Genomic DNA, 20,439 nt, shown 5'->3' on the forward strand with positions numbered 1-20,439 from the left:
GATTATACATATTTTAGATACGCTTGAAGCGTATTGTAGGGCAAGTAGGAATCTTAATGCATCGATGCACTCATGATATCCACTTCTCTGTCCGTCTCCAGCCATTGTACAGGGTGACTCTCTAGAGGAAATTTACAACAAAATCAAGATGATCATCGAGGAACAGTCGGGCCCCTACATCTGGATACCTTCCTCAGAGAAACTCTGAGCTCCTAGCTATACCCCTCTGTGTCAGTGCAGCCCCCCACACCCCTCCTGACACCCCGCCCATCCCCAAATAGCTCCTCCCTCTCCCTTTTTTGCAGATATGTTTCATATCAAGTTTTAGTGTCATCATTATGTTAATCTCAAATGAAAAGTCTTATCACCATTACTGTGACTGTGCACACCCCTGCATGAGTTTCTCAGCAAATCCATTTAAGACTGGAAATGCCATTCTGAATGAATTTGTCATTTTAAAACAAAAAAAGGGAGAAATAATCCTTATTTTGTGAAATGGGACTGACAGTTGCAAATCAGAATATTTTACAGACGATGCCGAGGTGAGGAGGAGTTTGGGATTCAGGGGAAGTTGCAGGGGAATGGAGACTTAATCACACAAGTTGGAACACTTTGTAAATGTTCATCAAATCACATTTAAAAAAAGACACTAGAGAAGCAAAGACCACTTAGGAGGGTTTTTTTTCTACAAGGACTGAATAATATCAAGCCCAGCTGATGGTACTGTTGGAGGAGTTCTCTCTCTTGTTTATAATTACTGAAGAAATTGGTGGAGAAGCCTACAGACTGGTGATCTATCACAAACCAGCTTGCTATTTGATCAGCTGCCAGTTGTTGGTGCTGCTGCAGCTGATCAAGACCTCTTGAGAGGCAGAACAAATGAAAGAAATGAGTTATGAATCTACATTTATATAATGAAATCACAAGGTAAATGAACAAATCCTACTGAGATTTTACTACATATTAAAAACGACATTTTACATTTCACTAGAATTGTCTACTTGGAGGGCTGTTAGATTTCATTCCTTTGTTTTTTTTGTGGGATTTTTTTGCTTGTGGTTTTTAGCTGCTCTGTGTAAAGGGTGGGGGTAGAGAAGTGTAACGGGGCTCTCTGCAAAACACCAAACTGCCTTACATCAAATTGTTATATTATTACCTGTACTTTGTGAGGGAAGCTACAAATAATTGACAAGGAAAACAAACAGGAAATTTATTTTATTTTCTGAGTTGTCCTCCTGACTTCCAGGAGGTCTAACTTGTGAGTGCAATAGACCGAACGCATATCTCACCTCTGTGGATTCCTATCTTCCCCCTGTATTTTTTATCCTTTTCCTGTTGTCATTTAAGAATTTATTGGATTCCAATTTGGGCAGCCATAGCTCCCTCACCCATGTTGAGCAGCAGACCACCCTATTACACTCTCTGCCTTCCAAGATGATTCTTTTTGATTGATTGGTCACATGGTACTGTCCTGTATATGCCACCCTGAAGGTGGCCTTAAAACGGGTAGAACAAGACAAATTGTATTGGATGTCCTAACAATTAAAGAGTCAATATAACTGGTTTTTGGATTGTCCCCCCATCCATAATAACACTTAAGAGGGGTTTGATTAAAACCTATATGCTCTGTATCTATAATGTTTTTAAAATTTGTTCTGGGTATGTTTTGAGCCACTGTGTTATGAACCCAATGGTATATCTGGGGCGAGCTCAGTCAGCTCAAGAATCTAACGCACCGATATAATTTCCTCTGCGACTGAAACACCATGTTTTAAAGGACAAATTTAAGAGTTCACAGATGTTAAATGTGAATGAAAGAGTAACTGACTGAATGGTTTGAGAGATTTGAAAGGCATTTGCATTGAACTCTTTAATAGACATAATAGATCAGCATATCTTGTGGTGAAGTTTTGTGAAGACCACTTCTGTGGTAAGCCCTTGCCTGAGTTGGCTTTATGGATTCAACAGGATTGAAATAACCTGCTAAATCTTCCTTTGCAGATCTTGGCACTGTGTTTATTTGTTCATGTGAGGGGACGTGTCTGACTTGTTTGAGAATACTGTGGCCCCCTACCCTGTGAACATTTAATTTTCCACTGTTTTTGCAAGAGGGGAAGGGTTTTCCTCAGATGCCTGAGAGCCAGACCATCTTCTGTATGCCCTTGCGCTCTGCCCCCCCCCCCCCCCCGAACACCTGTACATGCAGGCATTTTCTGAACAGGTGTGCCCACCTGCCAGGCACCACTGCTAAACCAGCTGTCATTACCTGTGTCAAAACCAGAGTTCAGGGAATAACCGAAGGGAACAGAGCCATTTATAAACTGCTTACAGACTGTTTCAAAGGGTGTGGAAGCTGTCAAATGTAAATATGCCCCCAGCAGATCCTCCTCACCTGTGCTTCATGCATGTGTGAAATAAACTGGGACAAAACATTTTTATAGATCACAAATGACAGGTAAGTAAACAGATATTCCGAGATATAATTTCAAATTTTTCCATACATGTGACGTAATGTTGGTATTTCTCTATAGACAAATCTTCAGCTGCCTATTGGAACACTTTTTAGTCCATTGGGAATGTAATTCCCTCAAGTAGGGCCTGTCTACATGTTATTTCTTGTGGAAAATGGTGTATAGATTCAAAGAATGAAGACAAGATGCAGGCAGCAACCTACAATATATTCCAGAAACCAGGAGGAGCATTGATGAATATCTGATTTAGACCTGGTCCTGTTTTTAGTTGAAACACAGCTGACTGTTTAACATGTCTGGTATTTATACCCCTCGGTCAGCAATCCTGTCAATAAAGCCCAAATAACTTGATTTTTTTTCATCCTTTCCATTGAAGTTGCGGTATAACAAGATTGAACCTAAATGCCCGTGTGTGTATAATTGATGAGGGTCTTTGTTCCAGTGCGAGACACGATGATGCAAGCTTTTCTGGGGGGGGGTTGTCCTTTTGGGTGATGAGTTGTTTGACAGCACACCTGTGCAGTAAGTGCTTGCGAATTATTTGATTGTACAGTAGTTTCCTTCCTGTCACACTGAAGGTGTTTGAGCCTATCAGGATGCTGGGCCAAATGGTCTTCCCTGTCCTAGTCATGAGGGAGCACAGTCCTGCAACTTTTTTTGTTTGGGGTTTTTGGTTTGGACTGGACAAGAGTTTATTTGTTTGAAAATAAAATGTGACTCGGTTATGATTTCGATGTGTTTTATTCTCACCAAATCAAGTCCACTGGTATTGGTAGTTGTTTAAATAATACGATGTAAAATTCATATGAATGTAATATCGGGGAGGGATAGAATTATTTATATTAATGTAGAGAAGTACCAAATCATGAACTACAAAAGCTAGAAAATGGTTATCTAAACTCTCCATAGGGAAATATTAGGGGGGGCAGGATGCAACTGACATCCTGGAGGAGCTGACTAAACTGAAGACCAGTCACAGGAACCAGTGAGACTTCATACAGTAAACCACCATCCCAGCTACCACATGGATGATATCAGGCACCTGACATTAAAAGTGCTCTGCAGAGCTCAACCAGCAAGATCACTCCTCCATGATAAGGTTCTTCTTGGCTTTGTCTAGTCTGTCCAGGACCTCACTGTACAGACCTGACATCTGTGGACAGACAAACAATACTGGCTATTAGCAATCTAATTAAGAAACAAATGGCTATTTCTTTCCAGTAACAGATATACAGTCAAAGTTTTCTAATTTAAGACTAGGCTAAGGCCTCTCATTTGACTCTGGATGACTCAACCCTGTCACGCTCAATTGCTGCTCCCTCCCACAGTCAGTCAGTAGTACCTGTGTCTGGTAGCTCTCCTGCAGGGAGCCCAGGTGGCGGAGGAAGCTCATGCCCAGGCCACACCACCTCTCAGCCTCGGGGTACTGGGCCAGGCTATACAGTAGGATGCCTGTGTTCCAGGCTCGGGTCAGCAGCCACAGGATCTCCATCTCAGGGAAGTCCTCAGGCTGGAGGGGAGGCACAGAGGAGACAATGAACACATTCTGCTGCCGTCCACCTGGCTTGGAGCACCCGTGATAACTCACCTGACCTCAGAGTCCAGGTATGCCTATGAATGTGGCTTTCAGTGTCTATAGTCAGTCTGGGAATGACACTGGGAGTGTCAGAAAATACGGGATTTTATACAGGACCATGCTAACTTATGAGGAAGATTAAAATGTATGTGACTGATGTATATTCATTTAAGGCACTTGTCCATCCATTGTTTTATTCTTTCGATTACAAGGTTGTGTATTGGAAAATCTGCACGGCAGAGCTTCAATTTGCAACTCTGCATATGACAATATGCCTGTGCACATAGAGCTTGGTAATGCTTCAATACTCTGATGCGTCTTTTCACCAGTTTAACAGCAGAGCGATGGCTTGTACAGCACATTACCATTCACATTGGCAGGAAAGGGATGGTGAATGGAAGCATCTGCTAATTGAAGTGCTGCTGAAAGCCCATTGATAAAAACAAACAGGAGATGCTTTCAGTGCAGCAGCGGAGGGGGGCGGAGGGACGAGGGGGGTTAATTACAATGCGGGGTTGCGGCGGTGGCGCGAGATTGCTGCCGACTCACTGCGGCTGTGATGATGGAGAGGGCCTCTTCATAGTAGCCCCATACCTCCTCCAGCACACGGGCCTCCACATCCGACACGCCGCTGGGTAGCGACAGCTGGATCAGGCTGTGGACACACTGGCTGAGAGGGAGCATTGAGATAGAGAGGGAGTTAGACATCACACACAGCAACCTACGCACGGACACATTGGAATTATGTCACAACAAATATCTGACTGGATCATATACCAGTCTCTGAAAGACCCGGTCAAGTTACCAATGGTAAATTGTGAGGCTTGTTTTGTGATGGGATGAGCAATGAGATGGGCACACACCTGCAGTGGGCCAGGTCTGCTTGTGGTTGTTTCCTGTGCAGAGACAGAGCGATCCTCAAGGCCTTCTTACACAGCAGAGGGAAGTGGGCAGGAGGCTCCATGGCCAAGGCTAAGGACAGAAGAAACACACTCATCACAATACAATACAAAACTGTGTGGCCGAGCAAAAAACACTGGATGAGGAGGACAAGTCCTGTAAGGAGGGTCAACTACGGTGTTTACTCTTCACCTGCAATGGTCTCCAACACCTTGATCTCAACATTATCCAGCTCCAGCACTGACTCCAGCACTGTCTCCACCTTGGGGTCGTTGAGCTTGGCACGAGCCTCAAACTCATACAGCAGCAGCAAAATGTTGGTTGGGTCCTTGGAGTTGTCCCCTGGGTGTGTCAGAGGGTGTCAGATTATTCTCCTCACACAACGTAATCCAACATCATGGCAGAATTGAGCAGAGCACAGTATGGAATGGAAGAGGAGGGATAATTAGGGCCACCTGATGCTTTAAGAGTCTTCCAGACCTCCCAGCAGATCTGAATGTGCTCCAGGGCTTGTGTCAGCTGCTCCGTCTAAACATGAGGACAGTGGCATTCAGTATCCATCATCGCCACCTAGTGGCCGCTACCCATAACGGCAAGATTCAAAATAAAATAACTACCTACGCCAGCACTGATAACAGTTAGTCACCTCTCCTCTCCGCTGGTCTTGGTAAATTTCCATCCATGCGGATGGAGAAAGAGCTAAATATGGAAGACAGGCAGAGAAAAAGAGAGAGAGAGACAGGACAGAGAGAGAGAGCGCAAGAGAGAGAGGGTGGTACACACCTGGTCAGAGTGTGGAGACTTCCTGCAGAGCTCCAGAGAGGCAGCAGCTGCCATCAGCAGGCACGTCTTCTGGCCCATCAACACGGCCCGGTCCGGGGGGCAGAACTGGGACAGCTAGGGTTACCACACACACACACACATATATACACTGCTCAAAAAATAAAGGGAACACTTAAACAACACAATGTAACTCCAAGTCAATCACACTTCTGTGAAATCGAAATGTCCACTTAGGAAGCAACACTGATTGACAATACATTTCACATGCTGTTGTGCAAATGGAATAGACAACAGGTGGAAATTATAGGGAATTAGCAAGACACCCCCCAATAAAGGAGTGGTTCTGCAGGTGGTGACTACAGACCACTTCTCAGTTCCTATGCTTCCTGGCTGATGTTTTGGTCACTTTTGAATGCTGGCGGTGATTTCACTCTAGTGGTAGCATGAGACGAAGTCTACAACCCACACAAGTGGCTCAGGTAGTGCAGCTCATCAAGGATGGTACATCAATGCGAGCTGTGGCAAGAAGGTTTGCTGTGTCTGTCAGCGTAGTGTCCAGAGCATGGAGGCGCTACCAGGAGACAGGCCAGTACATCAGGAGATGTGGAGGAGGCCGTAGGAGGGCAACAACCCAGCAGCAGGACCGCTACCTCCGCCTTTGTGCAAGGAGGAGCAGGAGGAGCACTGCCAGAGCCCTGCAAAATGACCTCCAGCAGGTCACAAATGTGCATGTGTCTGCTCAAACGGTCAGAAATAGACTCCATGGGGGTGGTATGAGGGCCCGACGTCCACAGGTGGGGGTTGTGCTTACAGCCCAACACCGTGCAGGACGTTTGGCATTTGCCAGAGAACACCAAGATTGGCAAATTCGCCACTGGCACCCTGTGCTCTTCACAGATGAAAGCAGGTTCACACTGAGCACATGTGACAGACGTGACAGTCTGGAGACGTTGTGGAGAACATTCTGCTGCCTGCAACATCCTCCAGCATGACCGGTTTGGCGGTGGGTCAGTCATGGTGTAGGGTGGCATTTCTTTGGGGGGGCGCACAGCCCTCCATGTGCTCGCCAGAGGTAGCCTGACTCCCATTAGGTACCGAGATGAGATCCTCAGACCCCTTGTGAGACCATATGCTGGTGCGGTTGGCCCTGGGTTCCTCCTAATGCAAGACAATGCTAGACCTCATGTGGCTGGAGTGTGTCAGCAGTTCCTGCCAGAGGAAGGCATTGATGCTATGGACTGGCCCGCCCGTTCCCCAGACCTGAATCCAATTGAGCACATCTGGGACATCATGTCTCGCTCCATCCACCAACGCCACGTTGCACCACAGACTGTCCAGGAGTTGGCGGATGCTTTAGTCCAGGTCTGGGAGGAGATCCCTCAGGAGACCATCCGCCACCTCATCAGGAGCATGCCCAGGCGTTGTAGGGAGGTCATACAGGCACGTGGAGGCCACACACACTACTGAGCCTCATTTTTGACTTGTTTTAAGGACATTCCATCAAAGTTGGATCAGCCTGTAGTGTGGTTTTCCACGTTAATTTTGAGTGTGACTCCAAATCCAGACCTTCATGGGTTGATAAATTTGATTTCCATTGATAATTTTTGTGTGATTTTGTTGTCAGCACATTCAACTATGTAAAGAAAAAAGTATTTAATAAGAATATTTCATTCATTCAGATCTAGGATGTGTTATTTTAGTGTTCCCTTTATTTTTTTGAGCAGTGTATATTAAGAGTGCCATAAAGATAAAGGACCACAACACAGAGAGAACGCATTAAACGGAGGGTGCCTGCATGACGGTCTGTGTCTGCGTGTTTTAGGGGTGTAAGGGTATAACGACTGACCAAGTTGTTTTATGAGGAAGCTGCAGGGCTCCACGTTTCTTTATCTTTGGCAACACTAATTCCCTGTGGGTTGTATTGATCTACACCTGCACAGATACAGATCAATTCTCCCGGTGATGCTAATAAGAGGACTTGCCTGGTAAGAGAACAGAAAGAAATCCCTCATCCTGTCAGGGCTGCTCTCACACTGCAGCGCAGAGTTCCAAGCTAAGACACATGCGGGCACACAGAAATAAAATTAGACAAAATGCACAGCGCACTATGCTGCTTACACAGTGCTACTGTAATTCGTAAAATACCAAGATAATTCCGATAATTGTACAAGAGCGAGATAAATAACAGTGTATCTCCAGATAGTATGTAAGTACCAATCTTCCTGAACCAGTTGGCGTCCTCTGTGCGCTGCTCTACAGCCATGCTAGGCCCTGGGCTGAGCTGTGACACTTTCTGCAGTGCTGTGATGGTGACAGTAAACAACAAACACTGGGTGAAAACCAAGCAGCAGCGCACAGCAGAGAAAAATAGAATCGACACTAAAGCTGAGGATTTTTTAAAGCAGAGGTGGCAGAGGTAGTGGGGGCGTCTTCCTGGGGGGGGGGGGTCCGGGGGTATGTTGAACGACTGTGAGAAGGTCACTTCTGGTGACTTTTTTAAAAGGACATTCTACTCCCAAATTGTATGAAAATTAAATTGTGTTCTCTTCCTTTGGAACTCATCTGTAAATCGAGGACAGTTTAATTTTATCTCGATCTCAATGACATCACCAGCCAATTCTACATAAGATTTTTTGTGGGGGGAGACGGGGGATGATTTAGCAGCGCCGGTGCGCATAGGGGAAACACTGCATTACCTCAGAGTACTCATATATTGAGGGGAGAAAGATGTTGCTGTAAGTGTGATTGTTGTATATTGTACTCACCCATTTTTAGATATGACAGCAGAATATCCAGATTCGCATGTCTATATATAGAGGAAATGTTAACAAGCCGAAACAGTAAATCAACCACAACTGAAACGCTGTAGAAATGGGCAGCAGGTATTCTAACGGTTAAGAGCGTTGGGCCAGTAACTAAAAGGTCGCTGGTTCGAATCCCCAAGCCGGATTGGTGAAAAAAGTCTATCGATGTGCCTTTGAGCAAGGCATTTAACCCTAATTGCTCCTGTAAGTCGCTCTAGATAAGAGCGTTGGCTAAATTACTAAAATGAAATGGAGCATTTAAACACTATTGTATGATGATCATGTTTCACGATATCTCATCAAACTCACCCTATCTCCCCACTGGCCTTTTCTATTGTTGAGAGCACTAGTCGAACCAAACACCTGTAATAGACAAAGACCATGAGGACTCGGGACCTAGTTCCTTTCACCTACTAACACTGTACTGAGAGGCACACATTTCACAGGAGAAATTAAAAGATATAGGTCAGTAGATCATGGAGACATAGTTAAACCTCATTGAAAGCTTAAACAGCACCATGTTTCACTGCGTCATGCATTCTAACACATTTATGGTGGAAGCTGATGATGTGACACAAATTGTCATAATCAACTGTCATTGTATGTTATGTCATGTTTATGATAAGGTCATCTTGCAAAAGTATTCATCCCCCTTGGCATTTTTCCTATTTTGTTGTAATGGTCATGTTCTGTTATAATCTCCACCCGGCACAGCCAGAAGAGGACTGGCCACCCCTCATAGCCTGGTTCCTCTAGGTTTCTTCCTATGTTTGGTCTTTCTAGGGAGTTTGTCCTAGCCACAGTGCTTCTACACCTGCATTGCTTGCTGTTTGGGGTTTTAGGCTGGGTTTCTGTACAGCACTTTGAAATATCAGCTGATGTAAGAAGGGCTATATAAATAAATTTGATTTGAATGGACATACACAAAATAGTCCAAATTGGTGAAGTGAAATGAAAAACATAACTTGCTTAAAAAAACATTTAAAAATTAAAAAACTGAAAAGTTGTGCGTGCATATGTATTCCCCCCTTTGCTATGAAGCCCCTAAATAAGATCTAGTGCAACCAATTACCTTCAGAAGTCACATAATTAGTTAAATAAAGTCCACCTGTGTGCAATCTAAGTGTCTCGTGAGTTGTCACATGATCTCAGTATATATACACACCTGTTCTGAAAGGAGCTCTCCAGACAGGTCAGGAACAAAGTGGTGGAGAAGTACGAATCAGGGTTGGGTTATAAAAAAATATCAGAAACTTTGAACATCCCACGGAGCACAATTAAATACATTATTAAACAATGGAAAGAATATGGCACCACAACATACCTGCCAAGACGAGGCCTCCCACCAAAACTCACGGCCCAGCAAGGAGGACATTAATCAGAGAGGCAACCAAGAGACCAAAGATAACCCTGAATGAGCTGCAAAGCTCCACAGCGGAGATTAGAGTATCTGTCCATAGGACCACTTTAAGCGATACATTGCACAGAGCTGGACTTTATGGAAGAGTGGCCAGAAAAAAGCCATTGCTTAAAGAAAAAAATAAGCAAACACATTTGGTGTATGCCAAAAGGCATGTGGGAGACTCCCCAAACATATGGAAGAAGGTACTCTGGTCAGATGAGACTAAAATTGAGCTTTGGGCCATCAAGGAAAACGCTATATCTGGCGCAAACCCAACACCTCTCGTCACCCCGAGAACACCATGCTGTGGGGATGTTTTTCATCAGCAGGGACTGGGAAACTGGTAAAAATTGAAGGAATGATGGATGGCGCTAAATACAGGGAAATTCTTGAGGGAAACTTGTTTCAGTGTCACGCCCTGACCTTAGATTCTCTGTTTTTCTATATATTTTGGTTAGGTCAGGCTGTGACTAGGGTGGGTACTCTAGTTGTTGTATGTCTAGGGTTTTTGTCATCTAGGGATTTTGTATGTCCACGTTGGCCTGATATGGTTCCCAATCAGAGACAGCTGTTTATCGTTGTCTCTGATTGGGGATCATATTTAAGTAGCCATTTTCCCCATTGTTAATTGTGGGATCTTGTCTATGTTTAGTTGCCTGTCAGCACTAGTTTGTATAGCGTCACGTTTCGTTCGTTGATTTTGTTGTTTTTGTTCATTCATTAAAAAGAGAATGTAGGCATACCACGCTGCGCCTTGGTCCGATCCTTATGACGAACGTGACATTCAGTCTTCCAAAGATTTGAGACTGGACGGAGGTTCACCTTCCAGCAGGACAATGACCCTAAGCATACTGCTAAAGCAACACTTGAGTGGTTTAAGGGGAAACATTTAAATGTCTTGCCTAGTCAAAACCCAGACCTCAATCCAATTGAGATTCTGTGGTATGACTTAAAGATTGCTGTATACCATCCAACTTGAAGAAGCTGCAGCAGTTTTGCCTTGATGAATGGGCAAAAATTCCAGTGGCTAGATGTGCCAAACATATAGAGACATACCCCAAGAGACTTGCAGCTGTAATTCCTGCAAAAGGTGGCTCTATAAAGTATTGACTTTGGGGGGGGGTAAATAGTTAGCACGTTCAAGTTCTGTTTTTTTGTGTTATTTCTTGTATGTTTCACAAAAACATATTTTGCATCTTCAAAGTGGTAGGCATGTTGTGTAAATCAAATGATATAAACCTCCCAAAAAATATATTTTAATTCCAGGTTGTAAGGCAACTAAATAGGAAAAATGCCAAGGGGGTGAATACTGTATATGTTACAGATGACCATTCACATAGTGTTACTGATCTCGCTGGACAAGAGTTCACTGATGTTGTTTGTGTGCGTTAGTAACTGACCTGAGAGCAGTGAGAACCTGAGCTTCATCTTTTGAGTGTTCACACAAACTCTCCAGAGCCTTCATGGCTGTGTCTTGTTGCTCATTCTGGAAGGAAAGGAAACAAAGGATGACAATGAGGACGATGGGTATTTTCTCCTTCAACAATTCCAAGAGCTTGGGACTGTCTGCAAAAAGATGATTCTGAGGTAATTGGCTTTAAAGTTCCAAACCCTCAATGGTTTGAATGATGTCAGCAACTTTTATATTTTTTTCTTTAAAACATGAATGGGGGTATTTACTATATGGCTAGAGAACACTGAAAAGAACAAGGCTATGTCAATAACTACATGTTGTCAAAAATGCAGATAGAACCTTCTAGTCCCAAGCTCTCGAATTGTCATCATACTCATTATCTTTCCCAGAGGTATGTCAGTAATGGGGACCCACCTCCAGAGCGATCTGAGCAGCAAGACTGAGGAGGTTGGAGGCAGCATTCTCAGCCACTAGCAGTCTGTCCTCACTGGTCAAAGGACCTTGGGCCAGAGCCGCGATGGCCTTCACTGCCTCTGCAGCTGACAGAAACAGGGCTTCAGACTGAGAGGCACAGAAGGCCTGAATACATGTAGTCCATCCTAAAACTCACCACACTCATGTAATATGCTGTTACCTTTCTCCACATTGTTCTCCAGGACAGCAATCTTGTAAACACTGAACTGAGTGAAGATGCTGTTTGGATCACATCTCTCTGCCTCCTTTATTGCTTCTTTGGCCTGACACACACACACATTCACAGGAATGCACAAGGTACACACAAAGATTACTATACAGTAATAATTACAAAATGCTGTGTGAAGTCTGTTGTCACACTATTGAGTCACCTTGTCCAGCTGCTGCAGTTGCAGTAAGCAGGAAGCTCTGTTCCTCTGAAGCTTGGCCAGGTTGGGCTCCATCTGGCCAGCCTTGTAGAAACTCAAGGAGTAGTTATACCACTGCAGAGCCTCTGAGAAGTTCTTAGTCTGGAACAGGAAAATGACTCACATCCCAACACATACAGACTTCACTATGACAGAGCAATGTACTTATTTTCAGCAGACACTCTAGACACAAACAGTTACCTATATCTATTCTACCCTGCCTTTCTAAGGTCTTTGAAAGCCAAGTTAACAAACAGATCACTGACCATTTTGAATCCCACCGTACCTTCTCCGCTATGCAATCTGGTTTCCGAACTGGTCATGAGTGCACCTCAGACACGCTCAAAGGTCCTAAACGATGTCATAACCGCCATCGATAAAAGACAATACTGTGCTGCCGTATTCATTAACCTGGCCAAGGCTTTCAACTCTCTCAATCACCACATTCTTATTGGCAGACTCAACAGCCTTGGTTTCTCAAACGACTGCCTCGCCTGGTTCACCAACTACTTCTCAGACAGAGTTCAGTGTGTCAAATCAGAGGGCCTGTTGTACGGACCTCTGGCAGTCTCTATGGGGGTACCACAGGGTTCAATTCTAGTGCCGACTCTTTTCTCTGTATACATCAATGATGTCGCTCTTGCTGCTGGCGATTCTCTGATCCACCTCTACGCAGACGACACCATTCTGTATACTTCTGGCCCTTCTTTGGACACTGTGTTAACTAAGACGAGCTTCAATGCCATTACAACTCTCCTTCCTTGGCCTCCAATTGCTCTTAAATGCAAGTAAAACTAAATGCATGCTCTTCAACCGATCGCTGCCTGCACCTGCCCGCCCGTCCAGCATTACTACTCTGGATGGTTCTGACTTAGAATTTGTGGACAATTACAAATACCTAGGAGTCTGGTTAGATTGTAAACTCTCCTTCCAGACTCACATTAAGGATCTCCAATCCAAAATCAAATCTTGATTAGGCTTCCTATTTCGCAACAAAGCGTCCTTCACTCATGCTGCCAAACATACCCTCGTAAAACTGACTATCCTACCAATCCTTGATGCAGTCTATCACAGTGCCATCCGTTTTGTCACCAAAGCCCCATATACTACCCACCACTGCGACCTGTATGCTCTCGTTGGCTGGCCCTCGCTTCATATTTGTCGCCAAACCCACTGGCTCCAGGTCATCTATAAGTCTGTTGGGAAAGCGCCGCCTTATTTCAGCTCACTGGTCACCATAGCAGCACCCACCCGTAGCACGTGCTCCAGCAGGTATATTACACTGGTCACCCCCAAAGCCTATTTATCCTTTGGCCGCCTTTCCTTCCAGTTCTCTGCTGCCATTGACTGGAACGAACTGCAAAAATCACTGAAGCTGGAGACTCGTATCTCCCTCACTAACTTTAAGCATCAGCTGTCAGAGCAGCTCACAGATCACTGCATCTGTACATAGCCCATCTGTAAATAGCCCATCCAACTACCTCATCCCCATATTGTTATTTATTTATTTTTTGCTCCTTTGCACCCCAGTATCTTTACTTGCACATTCATCTTCTGCAAATCTATCACTCCAGTGTTTAATTGCTATATTGTAATTACTTCGCCACTATGGCCTATTTATTGCCTTACCTCCCTTATCTTTCCTCATTTGCACACACTGTATATAGATTTGTATTTTTATTGACTGTACAGTTGTTTATTCCATGTCTAACTCTGTGTTGTTGTTTGTGTCGCACTGCTTTGCTTTATCTTGGCCAGGTCGCAGTTGTAAATGAGAACTTGTTCTCAACTGGCCTACCTGGTTAATTTTTTATAAAAAGTTCTACTGTACCTCAAAGTTCTTGGAGGCTTTGTCCCAGAGCAGGAGATGTAAACAGGTGAGAGTCTGAGGAGACAGCTGTTTACCAGTGTAGTGGCCTGAAAGAGGAAATATCAGCAATCTTACAACTGCATTTTCATTTCACTGCATCAACACCACCACCATCATCCCCACCACCGGAGTACCTGTGATGATGTATACCACCACCACCACCATAGTACCTGTGATGATGTCCACCACCACTGTAGTACCTGTGATGTCCACCACCACCACCACCACCACTGTAGTACCTGTGATGTCCACCTGTGATGATGTCCACCACCACTGTAGTACCTGTGATGATGTCCACCACCACTGTAGTACCTGTGATGTCCACCACCACCGTAGTACCTGTGATGTCCACCACCACCACCACTGTAGTACCTGTGATGTCCACCACCACCACTGTAGTACCTGTGATGATGTCCACCACCACCACTGTAGTACCTGTGATGATGTCCACCACCACTGTAGTACCTGTGATGATGTCCACCACCACCACCACCACCACTGTAGTACCTGTGATGTCCACCTGTGATGATGTCCACCACCACTGTAGTACCTGTGATGATGTCCACCACCACTGTAGTACCTGTGATGTCCACCACCACCACCACCACCACCACTGTAGTACCTGTGATGTCCACCTGTGATGATGTCCACCACCACTGTAGTACCTGTGATGATGTCCACCACCACTGTAGTACCTGTGATGTCCACCACCACTGTAGTACCTGTGATGTCCACCACCACCACCACCACTGTAGTACCTGTGATGATGTCCACCACCACTGTAGTACCTGTGATGATGTCCACCACCACTGTAGTACCTGTGATGTCCACCACCACCACTGTAGTACCTGTGATGTCCACCACCACCACCACTGTAGTACCTGTGATGATGTCCACCACCACCACCACTGTAGTACCTGTGATGATGTCCACCACCACCACCACTGTAGTACCTGTGATGTCCACCACCACCACTGTAGTACCTGTGATGATGTCCACCACCACCACCACTGTAGTACCTGTGATGATGTCCACCACCACCACCACTGTAGTACCTGTGATGATGTCCACCACCACTGTAGTACCTGTGATGTCCACCACCACCACTGTAGTACCTGTGATGTCCACCACCACCACTGTAGTACCTGTGATGTCCACCACCACCACTGTAGTACCTGTGATGTCCACCACCACCACCACTGTAGTACCTGTGATGATGTGCACCACCACCACCACTGTAGTACCTGTGATGATTTGCACCACCACCACCACTGTAGTACCTGTGATGATGTGCACCACCACCACCACTGTAGTACCTGTGATGATGTCCACCACCACCACCACTGTAGTACCTGTGATGTCCACCACCACCACTGTAGTACCTGTGATGATGTCCACCACCACCACCACTGTAGTACCTGTGATGATGTCCACCACCACCACCACTGTAGTACCTGTGATGATGTCCACCACCACCACTGTAGTACCTGTGATGATGTCCACCACCACCACCACTGTAGTACCTGTGATGATGTCCACCACCACTGTAGTACCTGTGATGATGTCCACCACCACCACCACTGTAGTACCTGTGATGATGTCCACCACCACCACCACCGTAGTACCTGTGATGATGTCCACCACCACTGTAGTACCTGTGATGTCCACCACCACCACTGTAGTACCTGTGATGTCCACCACCACCACCACTGTAGTACCTGTGATGTCCACCACCACCACCACTGTAGTACCTGTGATGATGTGCACCACCACCACCACTGTAGTACATGTGATGATTTGCACCACCACCACCACTGTAGTACCTGTGATGATGTGCACCACCACCACCACTGTAGTACCTGTGATGATTTGCACCACCACCACCACTGTAGTACCTGTGATGATGTCCACCACCACCACCACCGTAGTACCTGTGATGATGTGCACCACCACCACCACTGTAGTACCTGTGATGATTTGCACCACCACCACCACTGTAGTACCTGTGATGATGTCCACCACCACCACCACCGTAGTACCTGTGATGATGTGCACCACCACCACCACTGTAGTACCTGTGATGATTTGCACCACCACCACCACTGTAGTACCTGTGATGATGTCCACCACCACCACCACCACTGTTGTACCTGTGATGATGTCCACCACCACCACCACCACCACCACCGTTGTACCTGTGATGATGTCCACCACCACCACTGTAGTACCTGTGATGATGTCCTCTATTTTCTGTTTTCCCAGAAGCTCCTTGCCTCTCTGCAGCAGCAGCTCAATGTGCAGGACCAGGGCACTGCCCAGTTCAGGGGACGACTCAAAGTGCTGGCACACCCTCTTCAGGTAGTCAAAGGCCAATGTCTCTCTGGGAACACATATCAACAGAACACACAGCGCATATCAATGCAATATATCAATACAATGTTGTATTTCAATGGAAACATGAAAATATTTACATTTTAAAATATTTACATTATTACTTTATCTAAAAACGTCTGGAATGAATACAATGGTACAAGTGGATAACTGATTTGCAATTTGTTAAGATGATCAGTGTGTCTACCTGTCTTCAGCCATGAGTAGTTTCACTGTGCTTAGACACACTTCCAGAGGAACCTCTGACTCCAGCAGCTCTGTCACTCCTGAATGGAGACAGCAAGATTAAATGGTAATGCATTATACAGTACTGTAAACGGATGACTTGGGAGTCCTTAAAACTCCCACTCAAGCCATTCAAAAAAGCAGAAAGAGAGAGAAACAGGGTAATGTCCTACTCACCAGCTCTTACGTGGTCATCCTGAGCCCCACATCTCAGTAGAATTCTGATCTTCAGGTAGAGCCCAGAGGGATGCACACTTTCCTGTCAAATTGCTGAGTTTTAATTGAAAACCAAATAATCTTGCTTAATATTAGAAAGTATCAACAAGAGTGATGGGGGGAGGTTACCTTATTGGCTAAGTTCACAGCATTGAGTGCCTTCTCCTGAAACTGCTGACAGTCCCACTTTAGATAGACAGTGGCAAGGAGCCTCAGGACCTTGGCCTAAATAAGAACATTCAGCAATTTACTCTACTGTAATTAAAAACAAATCAAAACATTGGAGCTTTTGGCATTTCTAATAACCAGGAAGTACTAGTGAAAAAACTGAAGAGACTATGGTATGTATAAACTGCACTACTCCCTTACTTGCACTTCAGCGCCAGGGGAGTATTTTATATTCATCTTCCCTATGTCATAACTCTGGCTGGAAAAGACAACAGTGTAGATATTCATATACTGCACTTTATCATACACCGTAATTAAAATAAGTAACATATTTCAGATGATGAGCTTCTGTAATGCTTCCTTTATGTCAGTTATATAGTATCTTTTGTCAAGCTAAATCAATGCTATTTACCTCAACCAGAATGAACTCTCCTCATACTTTTTCATATTGTAGGAATCCACTCCGAAGTTATAGCACATGAGAGAGAGATAGCCTGTCTTTGGGGGGGGAAAGTAGCTGAATATACCTGCCCAAGATTGGGAGAGTTAAAAACAGTGCTTTATCAAAGTAATATCAGAGTTTAGTTTCCTTTTTGTATCCTACCTCTTTGGGGAGCCGCAGTAGCATGTCTTTACAGCGCTGCATGCAGGCCACAGCCTCTTGGTGATTCTCTTGAGCAAGTGCCTGCATCGGAAAAAAAAAAACTATCATAAGTTACCAGTACATCAGTGAGGTAAAGCTATATGTGAACAAAAAACTATTTTCTTCATGTGTGAAAATGTCACTTTCAGTTGCCAAATTCACAAGTACAAATTAGCCTAACATTGTTGTATGTGTTAGATGGTGAAACCATCTCTAGCTCACCGACTCAGCTTGGTAAGACAGAACTCGAAGCAGGTCCTTCTCCACATCTCCTTTCGATGTGTTGATGTCTGCCCCTCCATGGCCTCGGGATGTTAGTCGGCTGTACAGTGTCTCCAAGCTCTGGACAAATAATATTATGAACATTTGAATTCAGTGTTATGACAGAAGTTCTAAAAGTTGACCAACTGTCTTAGATACTGTACAGAGTCATAGGGCATAGTTTAACATATTCAAGCTTACTTTGACAGCAAGGCTCAGGAAGTTATCAGCTAGCTGGGGCTTTTTACAGTCTAGCCAAGTTCTTCCTGTCTTGCTGGCCATCTGTAAAGAAAATGTAAATTTTCTTAATGAATTAATTACGGTAAGACAGAGGTAGGCCTTACAGTGCAGTGGTTTATTTCATGAGCCATTTCACTGACCAGGATCTGTTTGCGCACAGCGCCCTCTGCTGGATTCTCAGGCTCACAGGAGTACAGCAGCCTGCATGCAACATGACGCACTGACACCACAGACAGACCGGGAGGAATGCATCACAGGAGAAAGTCAGTAATGATGATAATGGCATAAATCAGGTATTTCACAGCAAAAAAACTATTAGGCTACCTTTTGCTTTCTGGTGCTCATTTATGGCTGTTCCCACACGTTTGGTGACTGCCCAATTCCACAGCTGAATGGCACTTTCTTCAAGCTAGAGAATATGTTAATTTGAAGTGACAATTAGCAAACTAGCTATTTTCTGTAGACTAACTTATGTATTGACTAAAACACTAAATTATGTATTGACTAAAACACAATGGTTTCATTAGAGAAGAAAAATACTGCTCTAAATTTGGCTGCCAACCTGAGGATCCAGTGGTGTTACTCTTGGGAAGTCTTCACAAAAGAGCTTCTCAATAACCTCATCTGTATTAGCCAGTTGTTTCTGCAGCAGGCGCTCTGTGAGACCTTTAATAAAACATAACTATATTTAATCCCAAAAACCACCATGAAAAAAAGTACATACTTGTACCAAGTACAAAAAAAGTTGCCTGTTGAGTGACGTGACAGGTTGGCATTGCGTTCGTAGGTCGCCACACACCTTCGACGTCTCATATAATGTCAATACATTTCAAGGAAACTTTTACTAATTTCAAATGAGGAATGTAACCAATATACCGGTAACTTAGCAATATATTTAAACTTTGCTACATTTTCTTGCTACATTTTCTGAAGCGTAAACTAAAGCACACTGGAAGGTTAGTCAGCTGGCTAGCTAACTACGTTAGCAGTTAACATTTTATGTCAGAAAAAGTTGCTATAAACTCACATTTCACATTTGAAACAAACATATCCATGTTTCAAGTGAAGAAAAGTGTAACACCTTAAATAGACACAAACAATATAACTAAGCTCGCCAGCTAGCGCTCCATTCGGATGCTGATGCGGATAAGTGATTGACAGCTGTGATCTTGGCGGCGCGCGAACCACTCTCGTGAAGTGACGTCGAGGGGAACCGCCCTTGTTATCCGCGAGCCCTTAGGATGTGCACCGCTGACCACCCCGTTGAGGTTGAAATTCAAATGGTTAAGGTTAGGTATGGGTCAAATACAATTCAAATCAAATGTTATTTGTCACATGCTGCAAGTGTAGAATTTAAAATGCTTATTAGCAAATAGATTATTAGCAAATAGATACAAATAGATACACATTTAATTGTAACAAGTACCGGTACCGAGTCAGTGTACTGGGTTAGGAGTTGTTGTTTTTTAACGGATGGGTTGAATATTTCTGTCGTGACACATCAGTCATAGGACCCATCATCTGTAGCCTAAACAGCTATCAGGATTTTTATTTTGGAAAAGAGACTAATTGAGGAAAAGAGACTAATTAAGGTAATATGTACAAATAGGTTTAGTTAGGTGATTGATTGAAGTACTATGTACACGTATGTAGGATGAGGTAGGTTATGGTTAAGGGTAGTGTTTAGGGTAGGGACACCCCACTGGTCACGAATAGTACTAACCGATAAAGAACTGAATAGGGATGTGGTGAGCAGCCAAAATTAAGGTGAGCAGAAATAACAATCCAAGTAGATACACAGAGTGTACAAAACATTAGGAACACCTGCTCTTTCCATGACATAGAATGGCCAGGTGAATCCAGGTGAAAGTTTTGATCCCTTATTGATGTCACCTTCAATCAGTGTAAATGAAAGGGAGGAGACAGGTTAAAGAAGGATTTTTAACCCTTGAGACAATTGAGACATGGATTGTGTAGTGTGCCATTCAGAGAGTAAATGGACAAGACAAAATATTTAAGTGCCTTTGAATGGGGTATGGTAGTAGGTGCCAGGCGCACTGGTTTGAGTGTGTCAAGAACTGCAACGCTGCTGGGTTTTCACATCCCCGTGGAACGCTTTCGACAACTTGTAGAGTCCATGCCCTGAGGGCAAAAGGGATGTGTTCGTTGTCCATAGCTTATGCCTGCCCATACT

General features: G+C 44.4%; 2 protein-coding genes across 7 annotated transcripts in view; one reads left to right on the plus strand and one right to left on the minus strand.

Annotated features, from left to right (window-relative positions):
- The window catches only part of LOC115130645 (disks large homolog 3-like), a 123,534-nt gene extending 120,340 nt beyond the window's left edge, over nt 1–3,194 (plus strand). For all 5 annotated transcript variants that reach the window (XM_065019675.1, XM_065019677.1, XM_029661992.2 and 2 more), the window contains one exon: nt 102–3,194. In XM_065019675.1, coding sequence (XP_064875747.1) covers nt 102–208 — 107 coding nt within the window. In that variant the 3' untranslated portion in view covers nt 209–3,194. The remainder of the gene's footprint in view (nt 1–101) is intronic.
- A 5-nt stretch (nt 3,195–3,199) lies between these two features.
- tex11 (testis expressed 11) lies at nt 3,200–19,451 on the minus strand. Of its 2 annotated transcripts, XM_029661995.2 has the most exons (29): nt 19,273–19,451; nt 18,808–18,911; nt 18,570–18,654; nt 18,386–18,465; nt 18,207–18,287; nt 17,967–18,086; nt 17,706–17,786; nt 17,514–17,599; nt 17,303–17,360; nt 17,063–17,158; nt 16,895–16,976; nt 16,680–16,758; nt 16,330–16,481; nt 14,063–14,148; nt 12,196–12,333; nt 11,985–12,087; nt 11,765–11,889; nt 11,337–11,422; nt 8,844–8,897; nt 8,496–8,536; nt 7,945–8,031; nt 7,713–7,783; nt 5,731–5,844; nt 5,403–5,475; nt 5,140–5,289; nt 4,911–5,019; nt 4,597–4,717; nt 3,814–3,981; nt 3,200–3,624 (listed from the first exon to the last, which is right to left on the minus strand). In XM_029661995.2, the coding sequence occupies exons 1-29, from the start codon at nt 19,298–19,300 to the stop codon at nt 3,553–3,555; spliced, it is 2,730 nt and encodes a 909-aa protein (XP_029517855.1). In that variant the 5' UTR covers nt 19,301–19,451; the 3' UTR covers nt 3,200–3,552. The 2 variants fall into 2 exon arrangements, with proteins under 2 accessions (XP_029517855.1, XP_029517856.1); XM_029661996.2 differs by lacking the exons at nt 17,303–17,360; nt 17,514–17,599.
- Nucleotides 19,452–20,439: the final 988 nt, after the last annotated feature.

Source organism: Oncorhynchus nerka, linkage group LG6 (assembly GCF_034236695.1).
Source record: "Oncorhynchus nerka isolate Pitt River linkage group LG6, Oner_Uvic_2.0, whole genome shotgun sequence".
NCBI classification, from domain to species: domain Eukaryota; kingdom Metazoa; phylum Chordata; class Actinopteri; order Salmoniformes; family Salmonidae; genus Oncorhynchus; species Oncorhynchus nerka.

What these genes read in the sequence shown, in the direction of transcription:
- tex11 (XM_029661995.2), bottom strand. Translation starts at nt 19,300, where the DNA reads ATGGATATGTTTGTTTCAAATGTGAAAT. An exon ending in TCCTGAGCCTTGCTGTCAAA is followed by an intron (nt 18,087 to 18,206) that starts GTAAGCTTGAAT and finishes TTATTTGTCCAG; the next exon opens with AGCTTGGAGACACTGTACAG. An exon ending in AATAGAGGACATCATCACAG is followed by an intron (nt 14,149 to 16,329) that starts GTACTACAGTGG and finishes TTCCTCTTTCAG; the next exon opens with GCCACTACACTGGTAAACAG.